Source organism: Porites lutea, chromosome 9 (assembly GCF_958299795.1).
Source record: "Porites lutea chromosome 9, jaPorLute2.1, whole genome shotgun sequence".
Taxonomy (NCBI): domain Eukaryota; kingdom Metazoa; phylum Cnidaria; class Anthozoa; order Scleractinia; family Poritidae; genus Porites; species Porites lutea.
Genome location: NC_133209.1, coordinates 30,953,717 through 30,979,813, shown reverse-complemented (window position 1 = coordinate 30,979,813; position 26,097 = coordinate 30,953,717). Strand labels below are relative to the sequence as shown.

General features: G+C 38.8%; 3 protein-coding genes and 1 non-coding gene across 4 annotated transcripts; 1 reads left to right on the top strand and 3 right to left on the bottom strand.

The window, feature by feature from the left end:
- The first annotated feature begins 1,325 nt into the window (after nucleotides 1-1,325).
- Trnae-uuc (transfer RNA glutamic acid (anticodon UUC)) lies at nucleotides 1,326-1,397 on the top strand. Its single transcript has one exon. It is a non-coding gene; the product is annotated as a tRNA-Glu (tRNA).
- Nucleotides 1,398-2,149: 752 nt separating this feature from the next.
- LOC140947795 (DNA damage-regulated autophagy modulator protein 1-like) lies at nucleotides 2,150-7,417 on the bottom strand. The gene is made up of 2 exons (XM_073396992.1): nucleotides 6,923-7,417; nucleotides 2,150-3,218 (listed from the first exon to the last, which is right to left on the bottom strand). The coding sequence occupies exons 1-2, from the start codon at nucleotides 7,295-7,297 to the stop codon at nucleotides 2,778-2,780; spliced, it is 816 nt and encodes a 271-aa protein (XP_073253093.1). The 5' UTR covers nucleotides 7,298-7,417; the 3' UTR covers nucleotides 2,150-2,777.
- Nucleotides 7,418-9,548: 2,131 nt separating this feature from the next.
- LOC140948719 (DNA damage-regulated autophagy modulator protein 1-like) lies at nucleotides 9,549-12,315 on the bottom strand. The gene is made up of 2 exons (XM_073397985.1): nucleotides 11,942-12,315; nucleotides 9,549-10,567 (listed from the first exon to the last, which is right to left on the bottom strand). Exons 1-2 carry the CDS (start codon nucleotides 12,311-12,313, stop codon nucleotides 10,103-10,105), a joined length of 837 nt encoding a protein of 278 aa, XP_073254086.1. The 5' UTR covers nucleotides 12,314-12,315; the 3' UTR covers nucleotides 9,549-10,102.
- Nucleotides 12,316-18,368: 6,053 nt separating this feature from the next.
- On the bottom strand, nucleotides 18,369-21,233 carry LOC140949172 (DNA damage-regulated autophagy modulator protein 1-like). Its single transcript, XM_073398401.1, has 2 exons — nucleotides 20,859-21,233; nucleotides 18,369-18,861 (listed from the first exon to the last, which is right to left on the bottom strand). The coding sequence occupies exons 1-2, from the start codon at nucleotides 21,231-21,233 to the stop codon at nucleotides 18,382-18,384; spliced, it is 855 nt and encodes a 284-aa protein (XP_073254502.1). The 3' UTR covers nucleotides 18,369-18,381.
- Nucleotides 21,234-26,097: the final 4,864 nt, after the last annotated feature.

Below are 26,097 nucleotides of genomic sequence, written 5' to 3'. Positions count from 1 at the left end.
TACAAGTTGACGAGAACCTGACGTGAATCTTCTTCTTGTATTCTAAATAGCCAATACAATTTTTGAGTAGTATTGGTCAACAACAAAACCAAAACACAAGGTCATTGAAAATTCAGCAATCGACATTTCTTATCAAATTTTCTGACTTCTTTTCTTTTATAATTCTCGTTGAGCACCACCAAATGTAAGCCCCCAAAATAGACCCTTTCACGGATATGTTATAGTTTTGACTCTGGAAGGAGCGCTTTAAAATACGAAAACGTACCAAGTTTAAGGGTGAAAAGTCTAAAGGGATCGACGATATATTGCTCTACAAGCTTAGGCAGCAAAATTTTACCGACGCTTGTATGGTGGGGGGCACGAAGTTGCCCTCGAGAAATGTCTGTAAAATTCCGTGACTATGCAGAGCTAATATCTTTGATAGATTTTCGTTGCAGCTGTGTTGACGGATTTTTGCCAAATGGTCCCAGTCAAAAGTTGAAAAAACACCGTGTGAGGGTTTTTGAAGCAAAAAAGCAGTTCCTTTTGTATGCTGCCTGAGGCTTTGCAACTGACCGTCAAGGCGGCCCATGTTGAATGCTAGTTGACACTAAAGAACAAAAACGTTTGCCTCCGCTTCTACATTCTCTTTTTCCATGCAAATTCTGCAAAAGTTTTTTCTTGTATAGAATGGCGGCCTTGTCACGTGGTTGCAAAAGCCTCTGTCAGCATATATATATTTGGGATTTGTCCTTATACGCTAAACTAAGGTATCCTTTAGATTTCTAGCTAACGGACTAAAATACTACGAGTGTTTCTTGTTGTTTTGGACACTGTTCTAGGTGGGTTATTGTGTTGTCACTTCTCTAAATGCCTTGTTGAAAAAGGCGTTTTATCTTTAGGATGTGAAAACGTTCTAACTTAATTTATGAGCCCGACCGATTTTGAAAGGCAAATTTCAATTCGCGTATAAGCCCTCGGAATACGAGCCCCTCAGAAGGGCGGCTTCGACAAACGGCAAAAAATATAACTGACTTCCGACAAAACGAGGAAAATATTACTAACTACTGACATTTCCACTTTTTGTCTAAAGTATTTTCCTTGACTTGTTTCCAGCACAGGAATGTCTATTATCGTTCCTTTGTTATGCCGGTCTTGCTTGACTGCTTTCTGTATTAGATTCGTCTCTGTTACTCACTTTCGCTTCGCTTAGTTAAGTATGATTGATTAGCGAAGCTTTACTAAAATGCTGAGCTGCCTTAATATTGAAAAAAAAAAACAGTATTGAACCTCCCATCAGTAATTGTATTTAAATACATATATTTGAGTTTGCAAGACCATGTAATTCCCATATGGTCTAGCGGTTAGGATTCCTGGTTTTCACCCAGGCGGCCCGGGTTCGACTCCCGGTATGGGAATCACAATGTCATTTTTCTTTTCTTTTTTTTCTTTTCGTAATCATCAATTCTTTTTTAATCTACCAGAAAGAAAATCATTAGCCTGAATTTCAGACGTCCCTTCGAGTCGCATACAATAATAATCAATAATGCCTAATTTCATCAGCCGCTGCCTCCTTCCCCCAAAAACCGCGGCATCACCGTTGCAAACCGAGAAATTTGATAGATCAAGGGTTTGAAATAAAAACTTGCTGGCGAGGCGATAAACTTATAAAAACATAGCAATAGTTAACCGCAACACCAACAAATGGTTTGGGGTGTCCGCGCACTAAAATAGAAAATCGAGGAAAAAATAAAAATCCCTTCTTCTTGTAGTTCCACTTAGCTGTGTTTTTTTTGGCCCTTGTAGTATGAACTGATAAGCTTTCATAAAATTCGCTTTCGATTTTTGTGATCTATCAATGCAAAGGTAAAGCTGAGCTCTAAAGTTTAGGCGAGTTGTCAAGTTTATGATCCCTCTACAATGAATGTACAGTGCTAGTATAGTCTCAACAAAAAAAGACTTAAAAAAAGACAGTCGGAACAGTTGGCGACAGCATGGACAACTCTCCGCGTTCCCTCGTAAGCCCGTATTCCTGTTTCTGGAGTCGACCCCACTGGCTGGCCTTCCTGCTATAAATACTACCGAGGGTGAAAAAAGGAATTATCATTAAGACCACCCTTCTGAACTACATTATTCCATGCACGAAGAGAGGTACTGACAATTCCACAGGAAAACATTTTTATTCCATTATTCCTCTTATCACCAGGAAAAATCCAAATTGCATATTTTTGGAGCTAGTGCGATTGTTCGTGCAAGACTGCTAGGTTTCAGCATCAAGCACGAACACGTATAATCCCACGCTAGCCCCAACTCTTAAATAACTTAGAACAAACATTAACTATAGATCTTACAAAAATAATTCACAATTCGTAGCATTAAATAATAACAGTCGCAAAACATATGAAATTAAACTGGGTTGATTTACATTTTCATATTTACACACTTGATAATTTAAATAAATTGAAATGATTTTAAAATTGTCACATACTGAGACTGAGCTGAAATTCAGTTATCAATGAGTAGAGGCGCAAGCTCTAGTTAAGTGCAGCTACCTGAAATAAAAAGTTAAGGGTTGAATTAAGCTTTAAGGCATGCACATAGTGCTTCGTGCATAGTACTGATCTGCCTTGTTAATCCTTAATAACAAATAATTGATTTTAATCAATTTGATTTAAACTTTTTTACCAAGTACAATGAGGAGGAGTAATGTGATAATTGGCAGTTTTGATTCTTAAGTTGCCTGTTCGTGGAAATGACAGAGTTAAAATTAATATTGTTACCCACTAGTTACTTATACATTAATCACTGTCCGTAATATTTTCATCAATACCCGAGACAGGTATGGTAGAATACTTAAGGGCGTCGCTGCTCTTGCCACCGCATCTAGGTATACATTGGATACTCAAGGATAGATTTTGAAATTCCTTGAAGAATGACAAGGCATACAGCCCAAAGCACCACGCAGCCAACCATTCAAACAAGTTTCCAACTATCTGTACAGAAGATTCGTGCTTCAAAGAACCATGGTAGGTTAGCCCTTCGCAGATAAAAAATATTAGGGCACTTATTGTAAGAACACATGAAATGACCAGGCGAACGGTGAAGACAGGTCTGCTTTCAGAGCTGAATTTCGTCAGTTGATGGGTGGCGATGGTCTGGGTCCAACAATACCCAGCACCGCTGGTAAAAAGGATCACCGCTCCGATCACGTGAACAATACCAACCGCGTCATCGTTATCCTTGGAAATAATAAATAAAATAAAGTAAATGGTTTTTCCCTAAATAAAATCAGTGAGATCCCCAGATCACAACTTGAGTTTCAGAATTGCCTGCTTTGAGAGAGGCACACAAATAATATTCGACCGGAACTTACATTGTCAACTGAAGAAAGAGATGTTTATTTTCCTATGAATTTGACTGGCCAAATGAGTCAGAAAGGCTGGAATTAAAAAGGAAAGATGATGTGTTCGTGCTTTAAAAATCTTATATGCTGTGTCGTTTCTCAACTTGCAGATTTTAGTAACCAACTTCCCTGCTACAAAGCAGCAACTATGTCTTATAAGAATAACTTCGATGCCGCAGTTGTCAAGTCTATAAGTATCGACAGGTTCTGCCCGCGCAGAAAATAAAGGAGAAGACTAGATCAACTTCTAGAAGGTCGTGTTGCATTGGGTTAGCTTGTTTTTAGGGTTCGAAAGCTTCCCCGCTAAATAATAAAAATTCCCAGCAAACTGACTAACCGCGCCGGATTAAGGTGCTATGTTGTATGATGAAGAGTAGACCCTCTTGTTTTTGTCATTTTTGTGTTTAAAGCTACGGATCGCAGGGCAACTACAGAACGTGATACACGGACAATATATAATGTGTAGTTTGGTAACTTCAGCTATCATTCACGTCATTTTTATTTAATCTAAGGAAATGAAGGAAGAAAACAGTGTCTATATTAAAGGAACAAATCAAAATCAGTATTGATTTTTGAAGGACGGGGAAGAACTCGATAAGTTTCACTTTAACAATTACATGTAAATTCCGTTTCCTCCCAGCCAGCTGCTGCTAAATCACATTGATATTTTCAGTGGACGTAAACAGCATATTGAATCGAAAAATGTACCAGACTACTGAGAGAGTTAGGAACTGATGACATGGGTCCTGGAATTAAAATACAGATTCTTCAAAAGTATTTGTTTTGGATCATGGAAGTTCAGTTTTAATTAAAAATCCTGAACACCGAACGTTTCTGTTACGAATGCATTCTGTTTCCGTTCAAAGAAACAAAAGATGTTGTCAGCGGCCGCTAGTTTCTACAGCCAAGGAAACTGGAGCCTGAAAGGCGAACGAGGAAACGGGATGTCAGAAATTTCAAAAGCACATCCTGCCAGTGATCAGGGTGGAACTGATATTTATTAGTCAAGAGATAATTATCAGAAGTTAAGAATATTTAAAACCTTGTTAGACAGCTGAAGTCGGGCAGTTTATACCTACAGCTGTAGAACTCTTCTAAACTGGCTGTTGACATATATTTTGATTTTAGAACTGCTAATTTCATTCGTATTTTCTGTATTGTTTGCGCCACACGAAGCCAACGTCACAAACTCTTTTTCAATCGATCGCCAAATTTGAAATGTGAATTAAAGACCGGACACAAGACAGATGCTGAAACGTCCACTATTGTCTGCATTGCAATAACAAAAAGGCACAGACAGGATGAATCATATCATGGCCGGGTGCTATTGCTGACACACTGTGTTTAATATTAGAAGCGGGAAGGGGATGGAGTCCGAGTAGGGGGGAGGAGTTGGAGAGCGGCATAAAAAGCACAGGTCACCCAGGATTAGAACTATACGTAGGAAATTAGTTTAGTTTTACAATAAGATTTTTTGCCAGTATAACCTGTTGTTATCGACATCTCTGAACAAAATGCGAAGCTCACCTCTCTGTTTTCTTACCACCTCAAAACTTAATTCCTGCCCTTTAAAAAATATCCTACGAAACAAAAGCTTAGGTTTGTCGCTTTTGTGCTTCTATATGTAATTTAATTTAAGTTTGAGTTCTCTTGAATTATCAGAATCAATCCGGAAAGCAGAAGCGTTGCTAGTGACTAAATTCTCTTCTCCGAGGAAGGCATCAGAATTTGGCTGGTAAGAAAAGAAATTATCTTGCCTTGACACTAATCTATACTGGGATGGACGCGTCCCTACAAAGGTTTGCACGCCAGAACTCCTTTTCAGAATTATCAGATGAGCAGAAACAAGCTTTGCTTAACTGAACTCTGCCGAACTGCCGGCTATTTCCGAAGCAAACATCACGGCTTTGTTGGTTCGAATTGCGTTTTCTCTTGACGGTTTAGTTTAAACCCTATATAGGTCCAAAGTCCAAGTCCAGGCTTTAAACACGTCCTAGTCTTTTCCATGTCGCACGGTCGGTCCGTAAAGTCAACGGGTCAGTAGAGCGAAGTCATGGCGACCGATAAATATTCGCTGAGCCTCTCCAAGTAATAGCAGTTTCTAAGTTTGCATTTCTAAACTAGCTTCACACAAAACAGTCATGTGATTATCGAGATCGTGGCTAACATCGTTCAGATAGCTGGACCTTTTTTGGCAATAGCAGCTCTGAGAATCCAAGCTTAACTAAAAAACTTCTGTTATAAGCCGTGTTGTTTGTCATCGGGCGAATCGACTTACGCCCGAGCGAAACTGAACTTCAGACGAATCGACTGTGGGATGAAACGAGCCACCAATTATATCAGTAAACTAGGGGGCCATCCACTCTCTTGCTAAACAGACCAAAATATAGGACTACTGGTCCACTGCCGCTGCTGCTATGTTTGCCTTGTTCTTTTTGCCTACTGCCGAGCCACAAATGACTCCCATCTCATGTATTTTTCGTTTTCCATAATCACTGCCCAGCCAAGCAAGTCAGTAACAAACACGGTTTCGAATGTAGTCTCTGTTGTAGTTGCGCCAATTTTTGAAGCTAAGTACGTCCTGGGAAAAGTCTTCCGAGGAAAAGGAAAGCTAAGGAAGAAAGGGCTTTTTAAAATCTACATTAAGATTAAAAGAAATAACACAGTTTTTTTACGCAGCGTAGTGTTTCTAGGTAACAGGAGAAAAGAAAAGTTTCCGCAGAAACCAACCTTCGGGTGAAAATAACAAACATCTTCAATTGCTTGTCTTTTTATTCTTGGTGTATTAATTTTAATTATGTCTTATGAAAACAATATTGCGCTCTACTTCAAGCAAACCAAGCCGTCAAACGGCCAAAAACTATAGCGTAAATTTTCGCACAATTACAAAGGCTGAGAAAGATTTTCAATTAGGCAACCATTCATCCATTCAGCGAAGTTGAATAGAAGTCGAATAATTGATAATTTTGAAGCAAATGTATAGTCGGAGAGATTGAATGACTGGTTGTGCTAAAATTTGGCTGAATGCAAAAAAAAAAAGGTAAATTATGAAAAAGTTTGCTCAAAGTTCATAGGACTCCTGAATGCTTTTGACAGCTTCCTGTACGTGGATGAGTACTTGTAAAGGAAAAACATCTTGGTTAATAAAAGTAGTCATTAGCTCGTTCGAGCGGATCTGAGCCGAGAGATCAACTACTAACAGTAAAGGTACATTCGACAACTGAAAGCAAACAATTTTAATCCCTTTAGATTGGTGTACGACAGAAAAAAAAAGTTGAAGAAATCTCGATGTCCGGGAGTTCGGTACATTTACGTTTAATGACCTAAATTCAGTTCCCGCGCGTTAAAGCCGCATAAATTTCCTAATCTATATTTCTTAACTGTATAAATTTACCGCCAAATTAAATGACTTTCAGAACTTAAAAAATCATGATAACTTAACGATTCAAAATTCTTTTGAAAGTCTTGAATAGAATGAACTTTAGCTATAATAAGATGGACGATGAAATAACTGAAACAAACCTGGTTTTGAAAACTTACCTCTACAGACTTGAAATTCGCTACCAGTGAGGCGCCCAGCGCGCCCCCAATGCCGAAAACAATACTCAGTGAGTTGAGTTGGGATAAATGCGACGATTCCCCACCATCCACTTGCCTATTTATCATTTTAACTTGGAAGTAGCGAATAGCGATCAAAATCAAAGTTATAAGGGCCGTAGTGTTAAATAACTGGGCAAAAACCGCTCCTTCAGGGTTCTTTGAAGTTGTGAAACTTATAGCTGGAACAAAGAACGAGATATGTCCATTCGAGCGAGCAATGGCATATGATAAAACAAGAGAAATAGTAGCAATAACGACCCATACAACCACCCAACAACCAAGTCCGGGCTTAAAACACGTCCTTGTCTTTTCCATGTCGCACGGTCGGTCCGTAAAATCAACGGGTCAGTAGAGCGAAGTCATGGCGATCGATAAATATTCGCTGAGGATTCTCCAAGTAATCGCAGTTTGCATTTCTAAATAAGCTTCGGCTAAGAGAAGCGGTATGCTAATTCTTTTGAAAATCAATCAGCGTTTAAAAGCAAGTAAATCAAGCGTCAAATAAGAACGCCCGCACACCGCGAACCAATCATCTTGCGACAAAAGTAATTATATCGAAATACTAATATGGACTAACCCCTGAAAAGAACTTAAGAAATGCATTCAATTCTCTTTACGAAAAACTGACAAAACAACCAAATTTTGTACTCGTAGGGATAAACGCAAAATGCTTAATCAGTTACCATGCATGTCTCAGCTAAGCTGGGTCTAAACAACAATTCTCATTTATCTTTAGTGGGCAGTATTTTTTTTCTGGTCACTGACGTTTTTTTCAGTTCTTGACTCAACGTTTTCGCCTACGCAATTGCGGAGGAAAGTTTTCATGTTTGTGTATTAAAAACTTAACCGAAGACGGAATGACACCCCGCTCGTGATTAACGATTGACATCTTAGAATAAAAATCGGGATTCATTTTGATTTTTTTACTTTTATTTTTATAGTTACAGTTTTCCCACGTAAGACACCTTTAATGTCGATTGTACACATGTCGCAGTATAAATACAGCGACGCTGAAACTAACTCTGTTTAACAAAAAAGATAAATAATACTTGTATGTTAGAAAAATATCATGTTTGGTCAAAAAGCACTAGCGAACCCGAGTCAATTAAATTACCTCTGTTACCTAATATTTTTTCTTTATAGACCCCGTTTCTTACTGACTAAGACATAAGTTAGCTATGTAAACTAAGAAGAAATTAATATCTCCAATTTATCAACAATACACAACGTGGCGCTTTTGGATAAAGCAGCTGATTTGAGTAGAAACTAAAATTTTCATTAATGAATGCGTTTACAACTCAATTGTTATTCATTCTTGCCTTGGAATATTACATTTAAGTACATCATTTCATTCTGGTTTTATCCATTTATATTATATTCTTTGATACAGTATATGACCTATTTCCATTCTAAAGTCAAAATAAACGTGAACCAAAATAAATGTAAAACAAAATATAATGTAAATCAAGAATGAACCACCCCAACTCAAAGTCTTGAGTGACCCTGAATGGCCCTTAGTACTGGGCTTCCTTCTGCAATCTTTCGCTGGGCCTCTTTCATATAAATTGTTTCAGCGCTAAAACCACGCTGGTCAAGGGGCGCGCTGATATTAAACTTAATTCTTACTGGTCATTTTCCTGTTTTATTCTTTCCCTAATGTATTACCCGCGTATATACATACATAACATGCCTCAGGATTGGATGGTACGACTACTAAGGGTTCAGCACCATCTGTTCGAGGGAGCGCATATATCTTTATAAATCAAGGCTGAGATAGCTGATTTGTGCACACAGAAGAAACGCTTTAACTAAGACGTAGAAGGAAAGCGATGTCGAAACTCTTAACACAATCTTGAACTGATTTTAAACCTTTGAATAAAATGTACTGTTTGTACGTTTTTCTTAGCACAAGTCATATTGTTGGTGATTAAGTGCGGAGAATCTTGTCTTGGCGTACGCAGAATTCACCCGAGGGGAAGGGCCCCGTGCACTCCTTATTTGGCCTTTGGGTATGTGCCACCGAACAGCACATGGTTTTGAGGTCTTAAGACTTAAACAAAGAACTACAATTTCACTATTTTGCATCTCAGGGTGTCTTTGTAGACCGGAAACCTTCTGACTGGAGTTAGACGTCGGTGGTCCGCGATGTACACGTAAGGGACCAACATTATCATGTATTTATCTTTCAAAAATAATATTTTATAATGTCAGTTTAAAATACAAAACGTACAATTCAGCATACGTAATGAAATTAATGATGGTCATGAGGAAAGCTCTCTTGTATTTACCAGATCAACCTTTGAGGGCCTTCGCGAAACACCCCTTTCAAGAGATTATTTTCAAGTTTCCGTTCAGTGCCTCCCCTCCCCCAGCATCAATCGATTTTTGAGTAGACGGTCTTGAATTGGCTGGCTCTAGCAGCGCGAAATTGGCCATGAAGGAAATTTGCACAGTTGGTTCTTTCCGTCTCACTGGCAGGAAGTGTAGTAAGGTAAGAATAATTATGGAGAACTCATTCCATGCCGCGCGCGCGTAGGTTACAGACTGCCTGACAATTTTTGTTCCATTTTCAAAATATATTGTTTTTATCCACAACACTTTACATCAATGACTTCTGAAAAACAGTGCGAGAAATTTTAAAGCTGTCAATTGGTATTACTGGTTCGATTGAGAAATTATTTTTCTTCCTTGAGTAAATAATTGCCTGTGGTAAGGTTTTAAAAAACTTTGTAGTCTCAAGTGGAAGCCAAGCACTACGGCAGCACAAATTATTTGCATGATTATATTTACAGTTAAACTTCCCCATCGTCACAAAAACACTTAAATTTGACTCTTTTTCCTTCGACGTCTTCACTTTACCCCTACACTAGTCCTACCTGAAAGATTGCATGACGCTATCACTGGCCTGCGAGCAGGCTCCGTCCCTAAAGTTCCCCAAACCCGCACAGCGTCCTCGTAGGCTAGTGACGCTATGGATTACTGCTACTGTTTAATTTGTTGTTTCGATGGGAAATTCCTTTATTTTCCTCTTGAAGACATGAGCCATGTAAATTTCTTATCGTTTTTCCCCATCACTTACTCCTCCAAGCGCAATTGATTGCGTAATACTCTGATGGTATTTTATTCGTCCGAAACCTCGTCTTCCTTGCTTTGTCCTACCTTTGAGTACCCTCCATTCGATTTTCTTTCTAATTCAGCGTTTTCAACATACGATACCTCAAGAGAGAACGTCTGAAATTCTTTGTAAAATGACGCAATGTAGATTCCTATAGTAAGACAAGCGATCCATTCCCCTACACTACTGATCACGTGCGCAGTATAACCATCTTCTTCTGGACTCCAGTGTGCCGTTTCGATTCCACTCATTCTATTATTATACTTTGTGTATTTGAAGAAGGGGTACGCCACGCCAGAGACGGTCATGATAAGGGATACAGCTAACCGGAAAAGGAACATGCTTTTGCTATTGAGCTTAACTGCCACTCCGTGATAACTGATGAGGGTCTGAAACCAGAAATATACACCGCTGCCAATAAAGAGTACCCCAGTCCCGACGTTATGAACTTGATATATGGCTGCGACTATCTAAAGAAAAAAAATCAAAAGGTAACAAATATAACTGACTTTCACCAACCGTATTTGGCAATTCCAAGAGCCATAATGTCTCTTGGCAATTCTTAATAACTGGTCCCTCAGGAAACAGGTAATTTTGTTGCTCTTGAATATTTTCCGAGGCAATGACGCTGCTAGGAGAGAGGGGCGGGGTCTCCTGGGGTTTCTGTGACCATATCTTTGTCAGAAAAAGCCTCGTCCACACTAAGTGCTTTTTCGTTTGAAAACGCATACATTTCGATGCGTTTAGGCCTAATACGCTGAGCGTTTTCATCGAAAACGCATCGATTTGAAAACGCATACTAATCGTCTATTAGTGTGAACTGTCGGAAACGCATCAAATTGACGTGTTTGTATCATGCACGTAGAGTTCAACTTACGTCACAACATCCAATTCTGTTCGCTGTCGAACGAATCAGTTTGGACAGCCGAAAACACATCAAAACAGTAGTGTGGATGCGAATCGATAGATCGATGCGTCAGTTTTGATGACAACTGAAAACGCATTAGTGTGGACAGGGCCTAAATATGAATTTATTTTGCATGCTTGTCCCTTTCCTGGCCCATACGCTTTCCCCCCACCACTCCCCCCACGCCCAAATTGTTTTTAATACAGTTGCAGCATGCATTTCTACTTGATAAATTGGTCAGTACCCAAGGGACACAAAAACGCTAGAAAATAAACAAAGCCAAGTCCTAAAATCCTAATTTTCACTTAATAAAGCTTCTTAGATCCGCGGCCATTTTCAATTGTCATGCTTTGGCTCTCGTTGTTTTTTCATGTGGTTAATCCATTCAGGGCCAATAATATTGTCGCCAACATATAGTATGAAGATGAATTTATAGATGGGATAAAACTTGCTCGACTAGACAGGGTATGAAACTTTTGCCTAAGTTTATATTTCTATTATTTTTCCCGTTGCCACAAAATGCATGCTAAACATGCTATATATCTTCGAAACGCTTAGCATACTGACATATGCTAAAAGTATTGCCTGGGTTAAACGAATAGGGTAAAAACTGAACTACACCCGCTGTATTCGATTTAGACGAATTTTTGCGAAATCTATTTTTTAGAAAGAATAAACGATTAGCTGTTCAATTATTCGCGTGTGGCAAGACCTTCCTGGGGTCATTATATTTAAGAATGAAAAAGCTGCTCTGACAACGAGAAACCATCCCGGCATATCAGGTATATCCTTGAAAGATTTTTTGCTTCCTTGGTGTTTTACTTCTATTTACCGGAATTCAACAGGCTACAGAAAACGGACAAGAACCCAGCAAGATATATTAAAGATAAAATATATATTAAAATTTTACTACTGGGCAATTTGAGGCGGAACTCACCTGAATAACTGAAGAACGAAAGTTCGCCACTATCACAACTCCTAGGATGCCCAAAACACCAGGTGGCAGAGAAATTGGGTTGAACCATTTCACCTTGTGTAAAACATCTTTCTCAAAACCTTGTTGACTGAATCCCTTGAGTTGAAGATATCGGGTAAAGAGCGCTAGCAACCCGAACAACGCCACTAAAAACATCAGAAAACCAAAAATTGACCCCTCTGGCTCAAATCCTGCTGTTTTGCTTATACTTGGCAAAAACGGGTAGACATGGTCCAAGGATACCGCTATGATATATGGGGTAAAAATTGTGACGACGATCAGGATAGGATAAAAGATCGGTAAGAGGTGAACGGCTCTAGTAATAGTTGTCATGGCTGTCGGACAGTATGGTGAAAGAACCATTCGCATCGCTTTTTAAAGAGGAGCATTAAATTGACAGATAATTATAATCATAGCCTGTCGTTTTTGTTTTAGAGAAAGTTGTCAATCATAAATCAAAACAAATTAAGCTTTTACAAAGGATTTTCTTGCTGGATTAAAGCGTTCGGTCAGGGTCACCCAACGTAAATTTTCGGAAAATATCTGTTGGAAAGACGATTTGAGATCTAGAATTTTCGGAACATTTATTGTAAAATTTCTTGCTTGCCTCCCTCTCCTAGGATTTTCGAACATCTAAAAAATGGTATAATTGCCCACGGTTTAACGGATTTTTACCCTAAAAAGGTCACCTAGAATTTTCGGGAGCCTTCAGTTTCTGGCTGAAATTTTCGAAATGGTAAGTTTGAATCCCTATATTTTCGCCTCACTAGACTTTCAGTTAGGAAATCCGAACAGATGAAAAATTTTAGGGGATAAAAATATGCCTATATCTACCGTTTAAATAATAAAATACGTTAAACAATGCTATGTTTAAGTGGTTTTGAACTATATTCTTACTGGGTGCCCCTTGAACCCACCTAACCCTGTGCACTTGCCAAACATTACTTTCCCTAAACAACAGCTCTGCTGAGATGGCAGTAATTTTGTACTGTTTTGTATAGTTTAAATCAGAGGGTTGTCTGATTTTTGTCCTAATTTTTGCTAGTAACATAAAAGGGAAGCCTTTATGTCTATAGATAGAGGGTATCGGCCAAGTTCTCCTCTACGCTGTGTTTTCTGTGTACCATGAGACATTTAATGTTTGTTTGCAGAATTTAATGTGAACTTGCTCAATTCTACTTTTATCAAAATGTGTCTTATAAGATAGTAGTTCTGGTCCCCTTATTTCACAACTGTAAAGTAGTGCAGGTTTAACAAGGGCATCAAAAAGTTAATTCCTTGCCTCGACCGCTGAAGGATCAATGTTCGAAAGAAATCGTTTAATTGTGAAGACAATTTTGGTAGCCTTTTTGCTAAGAATTTCCCTTGCATAGGTGTAACGACCAGATGATTTCATTTCCATTCCAAGGTATGTTTGTTTGTTAACAATTAGTTTCATTTGCGTATTTGAGACGTGGTTTGTTTTTGTTTAGTCCATTACCGGTATTTCCATTATGTGGTATTTATTTTGAGCTTCCATTCTTGAGCGTGTTTATAAATTACGTAGAATTGACGGGGGTGCTCATAGGAGTGTAAATTGCAGATTTTGGTCAAACTGATGGTGTTTAGGATGGAAAGTCACTACATTATATGTATCGCTTAGGGCTGTGCATAAAGAAATTTACAAAAAAGGCCGTGACACTAACCACACGGAAAGGTATCAAGGAGTTTAAGTAGTACGGAAAACTAGAGATTTATGACAATGGTGTTTTAGTATGGCCTCCTTTAAGGGTTAGTGTAAGCTCGAGCTACACCCACATTGGTCTTCCATGGGGGTTTGATTTTAATTTCCGACGAGGGAAAATTAACTCAACCTTCCCTCTGGATCCGCCTCCTCTGATGGAGCATGCTGAAAAATCCATTTGTAAATCCCCCTCGCAAATATGAAGGGAACGTATTATCTACAACATTGGGAGCAGCTCCGAAACTCTGGAATGGCCTACCAGTAGAGCTTCGTCAAGCAACATCACTTAACAGTTTTAAATCTCGTCTTAAAACCTATCTTTTTAAGAAGTATTTTTATAGTTTGTAACTTAGTTTATTTTATTCTCAGGGTAATGTATTTTCGTTTTCTCTTAAATATCTGATTGTAAAGCGGTATTGATCAGAATATGTAAATACGCGCTATATAAATTGGTAATTTTGCAATGGTCTCGCCTGGGTAATTTTACCTCTACTCAAAGAATTACTTAATATTCTAAGTGAACTTATATTCATGCTAATGAGTAACTAGTAATAGTTGACACTACACCTGCCCCCGCTCTGTATTTTATTTTTCGCATAATAGTGTAGCGCAACAGCATTTTTGATAGAAATCTTCTTTCCAAGGGGTTTCCCTTAATTTAAATAAAAGAAGGAGATTTCAAACACCAGAAAGCTCAAAAATAAAGCACCGTGGCGCTCTTTCGAAAAAATTGCATTGAATTTAATGTAAAGAGCGTCGCTCTCAAATAAACTTGGCATCTTTAAGTAGGAAAATCAATAAGCGCCGCGGCGCTCTTTCGAAAAATACAATATTCTACCGTATTAAATTCTGCAAGCAGAATACTGCAATGCTGATCGTACTACGTGAAAATGAACTCTGCAAGACATCAACACGACACCGAAAGAACTCAAAACAGTGTGGGATTGTAGCCATAGACGTAGACAGCTGTTTCGCTCTTTTTAGGGATCGTCAGTATAGCGTAACACTTAGGGAAATTTCTGATGAAAAATATCCGCATCCTCTGATTTAAGCCCTGACCTAGAACTTTCCATACCCACAGAATTAAGCCATACCACGTGTCTTCTGGGGGGCAAGAGTCCAAGGGTCAAGTTGATGTCTCGCAGAGAAAATAAAGGATTGGCCAAAACCAACCTCTAAACTGGACAGAATCATGCAAGAATTAGGGCATATCGGATCTTTAAAAGATCTACGGCCCCAAAATACATAAAGTACAAACATTAACCACAAAGGACTGCAAAGGACCGCAAACCAATATGCCGAAGAACGTAGGATCTATAAAGACCCAAGCAAGGTCCGCAGTATGTGGGTCCGCAGTAATTAGCTTTAGCTGTTTGCAGTGTCCCTGCCCTAATATTTTGTTTGCATATCTACAGTGTTTTTTTTTTTTTTGTATTCTTCAGGTCAAAGCTAATAAAATAAAAATAAAATAAAATATGCAGCAAAAATGTAAAGTAGCCATATTAAATTCTGCAAGCAGAATACTGCAATGCTGATCGTACTACGTTCAAATTAACTCTGCAAGACATCAAAACGACACCGAAAAAACTCAGAACAGAGCGGGGTTGTAGCCATAGACAGCTGTTTTGCCCTTTTATTCAGTCTTCTTCTTATCATGTGCGACTCTTACTAGATGCGGTAAAAAAAAATGTATTTTTCGAAAGAGCACCGCGGTGCTTATTGCTTTTCGATGCCAAGGCTATTCGGGGTAGCGCTCTTTCGATTAAATGAGATAGGATATTGTGTTTTCGAAAGAGCGCCGCGGTGCTTATTTTTGCCCCACTTATATTGAGGGTGGCGTTCTGTCAAGTATATACAGTTTGGATAGCATTTGCCGTCAATTTGTGTTACATTTGAGTGCATTATTACATTTGTAGCTTCAACATTTGCGACAAGAGAGAATGAGCTCTTGTTTCCGATCAAACATGATCAAAGATTTGGGGTTTACCTCAGTGTAAGAACCAGGGAACTTTTTCTTTGTTTTGCACCTTTTGTTTTCCTAGGTTCTTTTGTGCTGACTTTTTTGTTTCCTTTATTTTACGTCACACGTGAGTTTTACAGGTTGTTACAGGATGAGCCAAGATTTGTCGAATGATAAACTCCTTTCTGGCAAACCCCCTAAGTGCTTTCAAACAGTTAAAAGACCGTTAACCTTTATCGGCTTTCACAACAGCTGCTCCAAAGAATGTCACTGAATATGAGACATAACGTAAAAGAGTAAGTGTCACAAAGTCAACCTAAGCGCTCCCTTCGGGCGTTTTCTGTTTTACGTCATCCTAACTGGCTTTTGTTCCATGCGGTCCCTGTCATTAACAAATCCAGTTTTTTTCTGGTATACTGACTGCATATTTCAACTGAGTACTTTCCTATATATACGCGCAAGCTACTAGGATGCCTCCTAGGCGAAATTAGTCTGCTACACAGCCGTTTTTAGTGTCGTCACGCAACGCTCCTTTAGAGGAGCGTTGCGTGACGACACTAAAAACGGCTGTGTAGCAGACTACGGCAAAATCCCTGGAAGGACAATTATCGTTATTCAGTATTTTCGGTTGATTTTACTCACTATTATGGCAGTGGGTTTGATAAGGGAAGAAAACAGAAAATGTTTCCAGCAAGTTGGTGCTTCTTAACTCCAAAGTGACATTACAGGCTCCCTAATAATCAGTTTCATATTCCATTTAAAAACCTTTTTGTTTCATGCACAATACTTTACATCAATGTCCTCTGAAATACAGTAAGTACAAGATATTTTGTTAAGTAATGCAAAAAAATACATTAACATAAATACCGACTTTACATTTACTTTTAATTTGACGTATTCAGTTCTCGTTGATGTTTATGCTTTTAAATGGTTACTGTATGATAAGCTAACTGAAATTTGGGGCCTATAAAGATTCACTCATTAGTTGTTTCGTTAGATTCACATTGTAACTCTCGACTTTTAAAATACTGATCAAAATGAACCTTCTCCTGTCATGAATTGTTTGTAAAACAGATATGTTAAGAAACGGTCCAGATAAGAACGATAGCAACAACGCCAACAAACACGTTGGAATGCAAAGAAGGTGCTAACTTTTCTATTGTCTGTACTTACTTCTGATTGGCTTAAACAGCAAAAGTTAACAAACCTTCATAAAGCAGTACATATATTCATCCTTACTTTCCAACCATCTTCCATATAACAAAATCTGGTCTCAGCACTTTGAATAACAAAGAAATCCTATGTGGGGAACATGTAAAATTGTAAACTTTTCTTGGCTATTGTTTCAACTCTTGTGATTAGTCAAAATCTTTTAACACAAAAAAACACCCTTTCAAAGTGGAGTGTAAATGCATTTTATTGCGTATAAAACGGCCTTCATGTAGGTTTATGCATTCTCTGTGTAAAAATGAGAACATTCCTATGTGGGGAAAGCACCGTTGCCGCATAACAAAAGAAATTGCTATCCACCTTACCCGGATCATTACTTAATTCTAATTCGACGGCAACCCCTCTTAATTATCGCACAATATGATCCACTAAGGTTTCTACTAAAGCTTTTTTACATTTTTGCCTGGTTTGATATTTCAACCTTAACTTGACCCTTTTTCTGGATTTCCAGGAATTACTCCTATCCTAATATTTTTGTTATTTTTTAGCCGTGGTTGTTTACCGGTCTTTTCAATCGTATTTATGCGGTTGATTGTTTTTACTTGCAATTAAAAATATGTAAATAATAATGGTATAGAATATCTCCTAACTCACAAGTTTTAGCAAAGGTAAATTTTAAAAGGTTAATATCTATAATTGTTGTCATTCTTCTCTGATTTGAAACTGTAATTTTAGTACTTTTCTCACTGTTATTCAGCAAGAATTCTATTTAGAAGCCTAATTCTCTGTAACTTTTATATTGCTCTCCTTGTTTTTTATTGACTGGACAACCGGAGCCCAAAGGTCATATTTCAGTTTAAGAAAGAAAATCGTTTTGACAAAGTCAATACCTCGATGGTTCAATGCTAAAGAATCTCTTCTAGCCACTCACAGTAGACTTACATAACCATTGATTTGAATTAAGCAAGTCGGGGATTTCTGGTCAATATAAGAATTAAGGAGTTGACAGAACGTAATTGAGAGAGTGATTTGTAGCTAGCATGAAGTAGTTAGTAACTATTAAAGGAAGATAAGGAGAGAAAGTCCCATCTTATTTGTTGAATAATAACCTGCTAGTTCCCCCTAAAAAGTTGCGTAACTATTCAGTGTTTTTAATTTCTTTTGGAACAATGGTAAAACCCAAGAGAAAACAATACTCAAGACATGCAAACGAGGTTTGGGGGAAAACCAACTGTATAATGGGACGATGTGGAAGTGGTAAACTGATGAGGCTTATGTTCCTTTTATCACCATACCCCTACTCCAGCTCTACCTATGAACGTTTCTATGATGATATAAATTACATTATTACTAAATTGTTACTTAATTCAGTTGGGGATTCGGCGAGCGAAGCAAGCCAAGCTGTGGCCGCCGCCTTTTCCCCCTCCCCAGACCAGCGCTCCATTTCACCCCGTTTTTCCCCCTTTTTTTCAGGCTAGTCCAATAATTTCTATCCCATTACTCGTTACGCCTCCGAGCGCAGTTCATTTGGTGTAAGTCGATGGTATTTTATTCGTCCGAAACCTCCTCTTCTTTGCTTTGTCTTATTTTTGAGTACTTTAGATTCCATCCTTTCTCCAATTCAGCGTTTTCAACATACGAGACGTCAAGAGAGAACGTCTGAAACTCTTTGTAAAATGACGCAGCGTAGATCGCCAAAGACAGGCAATCAATCCATTCTCCAGCATTACTGGCCACCTGTACTGCCCACCCACCTTCATTTGGACTCCAGTGGGCCGCTGTGACTGAATTTAATTGCACTCTACCACTATACTTTGTGTAGGCAAAATCTTTGAGGAACGGGTATACCACGCCAGTGATGGTCACAATACAGGATACAGCCAACCGGAAGAGGAACATGCTTTTGCTATTGAGCTTAACTGCAATACCGTGATAACTGATGAGGGTTTGAAACCAGAAATATACACCTCCGCCAAGAAAGAGCATTAAGGTCCCGGCGTTATGAACTCTGTCTATAGCTTTGACTGGCTAAAGAGAAAATGTTAAAAAGGCAACAAATAAGTCAAACCCCGCTTAATACGGACACCCGCTTCAGTAATGCGGACACCTCATTATTACCGAGTTAGCTTGTTACAGGCCGTTCAGATACTAAAGTTCCTCGGCTCAGTCGAGCACCGATCGACAATCGACAGAAAAAGAGGAAAGAATTGTGACTGTCAACGATAACCCATTTTTGAAGTAGTGAGTAACATCAGTTCACTTAGTTCATTTTAGCTATTTCAGCAACGAAATAACAAATTATCCTCTGTTACTTCCAAACATTTTCGGTTCTTTGGAGTATTAATTGTCCAAGATCAGTCCCTCCAGGGAGAAAGGTTAAAAACAATTAATTCTCTCCAGGCGCTATATCTCCCGTATCATGGTTCGTATCTGAACAAGATCAACAAAAAAGTTATAAATTGATCCCACCGCCTCAGATAATTCAGTTTCTCCTTTTTTTTCCTGGTCCCCACTCTGTGCCTGTCAATTAGCGCTTTTGAAAACCGTATGATTCCCCCAAACTCCTCGTCCCCCCTTCCCGCCCCCCCCCCCCCCCCGGGGGCGCGACAAATTATGACCGGTCCCTAAATTCCAAATTGAGCATCACAAAAATTTATGCTGAGCAGACATTTAAACCATTTGATATTTTTGTTCCAGGGACAGCCAAAAAAGTGAGCAGGAAAAAACACTAAGCCAGAGGGGACGTGTACATGTATGTGTAAACAAAATTGTTGCCCAGTAATATGGAGATATTTAGATCTTGTGCAGAAAAAAACTTGCCATTTCACTTCGACGGTGAACAAGAGAGGATGTATAACGTTTACTTCAGTTTATATTTCTCCATGTTTCTTTTTTTGTCTTAACCTATTCGCCCCCGAACCACCATTGGCTCAGAAGGCTGCGACGTGTCCGACTTGTAAACGGCTTTGTTGTAAGTTTTAATAGTTCTTCATAGCTAGGTAGTGACCAGCCTGGAAACCGCTCGACAAGCTTCCAAAGACGTTTCTCGGCAAAATTACCTGAGGGCGAATGGGTTAAGCAAATTGCCAAGTTTTTTTCTTTTTTTGGGAAAAATGTACTTTTTACGGCATACACCCTTTTTTTTCTATAAGAATATATTTTATAAAAATATCGAGGCTGAAATTTGCGAAATCTTAAGAATACTTTAAGAATAAACTCCAGGCTGAGATTTTGAAAAGGATAAATTTCGTGTGTGGAACAACAAAATCTGGTCATTTCATGCAAATTCGAGTAAAAAGATCGATTGAATGCTGAAGATATGCTATACATTAAAAAACCCACATGTAAGAAAATAAATTTAAGAGCCCGTGAGGCTAAAATGTTCATTTTAAAGCCCCTTTTCATAAGAACCTATTTAGCCTAACATTTTCCTGACAGGTTCTTATTTTACAAAAATGAAGGCAGAGAAGAAAATACAGCCGGAAAAAAAATTCAATTCATGATAGGTTTCTGAGTTAGTAAGATTCAAAATGTAACACAGCATTTTATGGATACTGCAGAATGAAAGACATGCATGCTAGTACTTTGCAAAGATAAAATTACTGCACGGTTATCACCTATTAAACTGTATTCTAGATAATTATTTAATACAGCAACATATTCCATATCACACACGCCCTGTAGTAGTTATCTGTGCTGACCGCTGGTGCCCCTATCAAATTAAGGACCTATTTAAGAACCTAAGTAGCCTAAATCCCACTAACTGACCATTTCTATAACAACCTTTTTTGGCTAAGTTGGAAAAATCTAGGTTCTTACACGTGGGTTTTTACTCCATATCAAATATCCTATAAACGCTCTGACAACAAGACTGAAACTATCCATATATTAGTATATGTCCGTGACTTTTTTCTGCTATGTCAATTATTCTTCAGTACGCTGCAAATTAACGAGTTCAAGACCCGAACAACGGACAGTACATACACCAGCAAGACATTAGATTATGTGAAAGCCGTGGAACTCACCTGTGGTACAGAAGAACGAACATTCGCCACCAAAACAACGCCAAGGATACATGAAACACCAGATAGCAGAGAAATTGTGTTGAACCATTTCACCTTGTGTAAAACATTCGCCTCAAAACTGGCTTGTTGACTGAATCCCTTAAGTTGAAGATATCGAGTAAAGATCGCCAGCAGTCCGATCAACGCCACTAAAAACATCAGAAAACCAAAAATTGATCCCTCTGGCTCAAATCCTGCCGTTTTACTTATGCACGGCAAAAACGGGTAGACATGATCCAACGATACCGCTATGATATATGGGGTAAAAATTGTGACGACGATCAAGATAGGAAAAAAGATCGGTAAGAGCTGAACTGCTCTAGTAAAAGTTATCATGACTGCCGGCACAGTATGGTGAAAGAACAGAAAGAACTCGCCCTGAGGGGGATCTAGGTTTTAGCATAAGGTTTGATGAAAGGGGGCCGCCGCCTTGTAGATCTGGGATCTGGGATCTGGGAGCATCCTTCCCCGGAAAATTTTGAAATTTCAAGTCCTCGGAAACGCGGTTTCCGCCATTTTGAGGCAAAGTGATCGTGTTTTAATATCTCATTTTTTTAAAGTGACAATGCCATTCTCTTTGCATCAAAATATAACTATTATAGCTGCGTAACAACGATGCAAATTTGCATTTAGAAAGATATGATAAAAATATACTGCATTAATGTTGTCTATTTTCAATTTTATGTTTCGTTAAAGACGGGATCAATAAGAAGCATTCTTCGGTATCTTTCCGCAAAAAGCTGAACCACAGCATCGTAGTCAATGGGCTTTCGTAATGAATGTTCCTCGTAGCCAAGCCTTACAGTCTTTCCGTTGTCATGGTGGTGCGTAAATATCCTTTGACAAGCTTCAAAGCTGTACTTTTTTCTCGCTCGTTAAGCTATTCGCAGCAAGCGGTTAATGTCAGGGAAAATGCCAGTGAACGAAAAATGCATTTGTTTTTTATGGAGGAAACGTTTTAGCTTTATTGAGCAGCAGAGGCTTAACTTGGTTACAAATACATTACATTTTAGATTGACTGTATTTATTTTATATTTTTACAAGTTTTTTGACGTTGGCTGTTTTAAATTATGGGGTTCGATCGAACCCCCCTAACCCCCCCTAGATCCGCCACAGCTCGCCCTGATGCATCCCTCGCTGCTTTCCGTTAACTGGAGAGGGGCATTAAATTGGCAATAAAATAATTGTAATGGCTTGCCGTTTTGTTTTTTTTTTGAAAAATTAAGTTGTCAATGAGTGTTCTGAACGACACGCGTGAAAAACGCAGTGCGCATGCGTTCAAAATTATACGCGATACCAAAACAAACTAGATTCCGGCCGCGAAATTCAAAAAAGTAAGCTCCACACACAAAAGATAAGCTTAGAATTTCACGAACACAAAGTTTATTAATCGCTTTAGTTTCTCTCTTTTGCACCACATACTTTCCTCCTTGCACCAAAGGCGAAAATCATGTTTGAAAGTCCACGCTCGCTCTGGCAGCACTTCGCCGTAGCCATTGTTGCTGTTTTGGTCATCATGTCGCTGAGCTCGGTCAATGCGAACAACGCAAACGACCAATGCATGCTAAGAGGAAAAACAAGGACGGAAAAACCTTGTACTGGACGACTTTACCAGTCAGTTAGTTAAGTTAGTTTAAGTAATTTTTTGTTGTGCTTAATACTAGAACCGGCTGCAAACCATTAAACATATCAAACAGTTCCTAAATGTTTTTCAATTTAAATGGGGAAGATTTTGCAAATTTTAATTATTGAAAATAGAGACCTTGTGCATGCGCAGACGTTTTGCACGCGTGCCGTTCTGAACAGCTTTGAACAGCTTCACTAAACGTCCCCGGAGAATTTTTCAATAGGATTGCTAAATAATCAACGTGTTGATTGAAAAAGCCAAACAAAGGCAACAAAAATAACAAATGTTGGGCAGAAATATTCAAGTTATTGCAATGCATTATGCAACAACAAAAGTACACAGTTAAGCGTTTACTTTGCCTTCTCAATACGGCTATCAAGCCGTTGTCTTTGGTGAACACATTTCAGCGACCCAGACAGGATTTTTTCACAGCTACGCACAATGTCCCCAAAGTTGAGGTAACCGTAAGCCTAAGCGTTTTCACTGTATCATGACGAAATGACTGAATTAAGTAATCTGAAAAATTCTTTATCGTCTTTTTGGATTCATTGACTGAAGCACGTCAATCGCTTTTCATAACTTAAGGCTGAGAAACAACGAGAACAGTAAACCGCGAACTCAAAATCCTTCAAAATCGCTCAAGAAACCGCTTTTGAGGCAAAAGGACGACAAGTACCACAGGTAAGGTAATTCAGCGTTTACTTAACATTGATTTCTATACATACGTAGCGATATTTCTCTATAGGTGAGGCAAACGGTAAATCCAGTACATTTACTATAAAATAACACGTCAATCGGTTACGCACAGAGATTGTGTGGTTGCCCTGTGCATGTTGTAGCTTTCCTTAGACTGCTAACGCTTTCCTGTCGTCATCTCCAACTCGAAATTAAGAGAGCTTCAAGCTCAACCCTCGGTTGTACAAGAAGGTGCAGTGTCTCAATAAGGTTTCCTTGCCGTTTCATGATGTTTCATGTATTGAGAGTGTACTGGTGGTGTCGCTTGTATGTATATAAATAAACTTGTGTTAACTGGCATCCCCGGGGGGGGGGGGGGGGGTGACTCCCATATGAAAGGGGCGCGGATGCTCGTTGTCTCGCTTAGGGGTGTAAATTTCAGATTTTGGTCTCACTTAGGGTCTTCTGGGCAAAACACCATTACATTTGGCCGTAAAGGTCTCTTTTAGGGTTGCACTCGAAGACATGTTAAAAAAATTATATATCTTCAGTTCGTTTTATTTACTCGATTCATGTAATCAAAATTTAAAATGATTGCTTTTAGCGGTCAAAAAAGGTTGGGCCACGCCCAGATTGGTCTCCTTTAGGGTCTAATTCAAATTTCGGACGAGTATCCCCGCCCCTTTCATATGGGAGTCCCCACCCCGGGTGGTCTTCTCCTTGGTCCCGTATGCCTTTGATTGCTATGTGGCCTGAGTATAAGGTCGTTTACCCCCCCATTGACGGAACAGGGGGGAAGGAGAGTGACTCCCATATGGAAGTGACGGGGATGCTCGTGGTCTCGCTTAGGAGTGTAAATTGCAGATTTTGGTCAAAGTTAGGGTGTTTAGGATGGAAAGTCACTATATTACATGTATCGCTTAGGGTTGTGCATAAAGAAATTTACCAAAAAAGCCGTGACACTAACCACAGAGAAAGGTGTCAAGGAGTTTAAGTAGTACGGAAAACTAGAGATTTATGACAATGGTGTTTTAGTATGGCCTCCCGTAGGGGATAGTTTAGGCTCGAGCCACACCCACATTGGCCTCCCATGGGGGTTTGATTTTAATTTCCGACGAGGGAAAATTAACTCAACCTTCCCTCTGGATCCGCCTCCTCTGATGGAGCATGCTGAAAAATAGATTTTTTTCCATTTGTGGTCAATTTTTATTACGTTTGAGGGCTTTATTACCAACATTTCCGAAGATAGAGAATGAGCTTTTGTTTGCTATCAAACATGATCAAAGATTTGGGGTTTACTACGGTGTAAGAACCAGTGAACTTTTGTAGAAGGCCTAAATCTAATAAACGGCCCTAAATGTAATAAAGTGCTAAATGTAATAAATGTTAATTATTATTTTGATTCGACGGCAACCCCTCCCAGTAATTATCTTAAAATATGATCCACTAAGGTTTCTACTAATTAAAAGCTTTTTTTACATTTAGGAATATTGCCTGGTTTGATATTTCAATCTTAACTTGCCCCTTTTTCTGGATTTCCAGGAAATTACTCCTATCCTAACATTTTTGTTATTTTTTAGCCGTGGTTGTTTACCGGTCTTTTCAATCGTATTTATGCGGTTGATTGTTTTTACTTGGTATAGAATATCTCCTAACTCACAAGTTTTAGTAAAGGTGAATTTTCATTTCTCTCTGATTTGAAACTGTAATTTTAGTACTTTCCTCACTATTGTTGTAAGAATTCTATTTGGAAGCCTATTCTCTGTAACTTTTATCAGTTGCTCTCCTTGTTTTTTATTGACTGGACAATTCGAGCCTAAAGGTGAAATTTCAGTTTAAGAAAGTCAATACTTCGAAGGTTCAATGCTCATGAGTCTCTTCTAGCCACTCACAGTAGACTTATATGAGCATTGATTTGAATTAAGCAAGTCGGCGTTTTCTGGTAGTTGGTAGAACGTAATTGAGAGAGTGATTTGTAGCTAGCATGAAATAGTGTAGTTCGCAACTATTAAAGTGAAGATAAGGAGAGAAAGTCACATCTTATTTGTTGAAGAATAACCTACTAGTTCCCCCTAAAAAGTTGCATAAGCATTCAGTGTTTCTAATTTCTTTTGGAACACTAGTAAAACCCAAGAGAACTGGCAATACTCATACAAACGAGGTTTGGAGGAAAACCAACTGTATAATGGGACGATGTGGAAGTGGTAAACTGATGTGGCTTATGTTCCTTTTATCACCATACCCCTACTCCAGCTCTACCTATGAACGTTTCTATGATGATATAAATTACATTATTACTAAATTGTTACTTAATTCAGTTGGGGATTCGGCGAGCGAAGCAAGCCAAGCGGTGGCCGCCGCCTTTTCCCCCTCCCCAGACCAGCGCTCCATTTCACCCCGTTTTTCCCCCTTTTTTTCAGGCTAGTTCGTGTCTGAACAAGATCAACGAAAAAGTTATAAATTGATCCCACCGCCTCAGATAATTCAGTTTCTCCTTTTTTTTCCTGGTCCCCACTTAGTGCCTGTCAATTAGGGCTGACCCTTCCCCCTTGTTCTTTTGAAAACCGTGTGATTCCCCCCAAACTCCTCGTCCCCCTCCCCCGGGGGGGACAAATTATGACCGGTCCCTAAATTCCAAATTGAGTATCACATTGATGTATGCTGAGCAGACATTTAAGCCATTTGATATTTTTGTTCCAGGGGCAGCCAAAAAAAATTTTTAGAAAAAAACACCATAAAGCCAGAGGGGACGTGTACATGTATGTGCAAACAAAATTGTTGCCCAGTAATATGGAGATACATAGATCTTGTGTGAAAAAAAAATTGCGATTTCACTTCGTTATTTCTTTTTTTGTTTTGTTTCCTTATTTCTTTTTTGTCTTAACCTATTCATCCCCG

Excerpts from the sequence above, each read along its gene's own strand:
- LOC140948719 (XM_073397985.1), bottom strand. The coding sequence starts at position 12,313 with ATGACAACTATTACTAGAGCCGTTCACCTCTTACCGATCTTTTATCCT. Across the intron at positions 10,568-11,941 it reads TTCGTTCTTCAGTTATTCAG|ATAGTCGCAGCCATATATCA; the intron begins GTGAGTTCCGCC and ends TTTTTTCTTTAG.
- LOC140949172 (XM_073398401.1), bottom strand. The coding sequence starts at position 21,233 with ATGATAACTTTTACTAGAGCAGTTCAGCTCTTACCGATCTTTTTTCCT. Across the intron at positions 18,862-20,858 it reads TTCGTTCTTCTGTACCACAG|CCAGTCAAAGCTATAGACAG; the intron begins GTGAGTTCCACG and ends TTTTCTCTTTAG.
- LOC140947795 (XM_073396992.1), bottom strand. The coding sequence starts at position 7,297 with ATGGAAAAGACAAGGACGTGTTTTAAGCCCGGACTTGGTTGTTGGGTG. Across the intron at positions 3,219-6,922 it reads CGAATTTCAAGTCTGTAGAG|GATAACGATGACGCGGTTGG; the intron begins GTAAGTTTTCAA and ends ATTATTTCCAAG.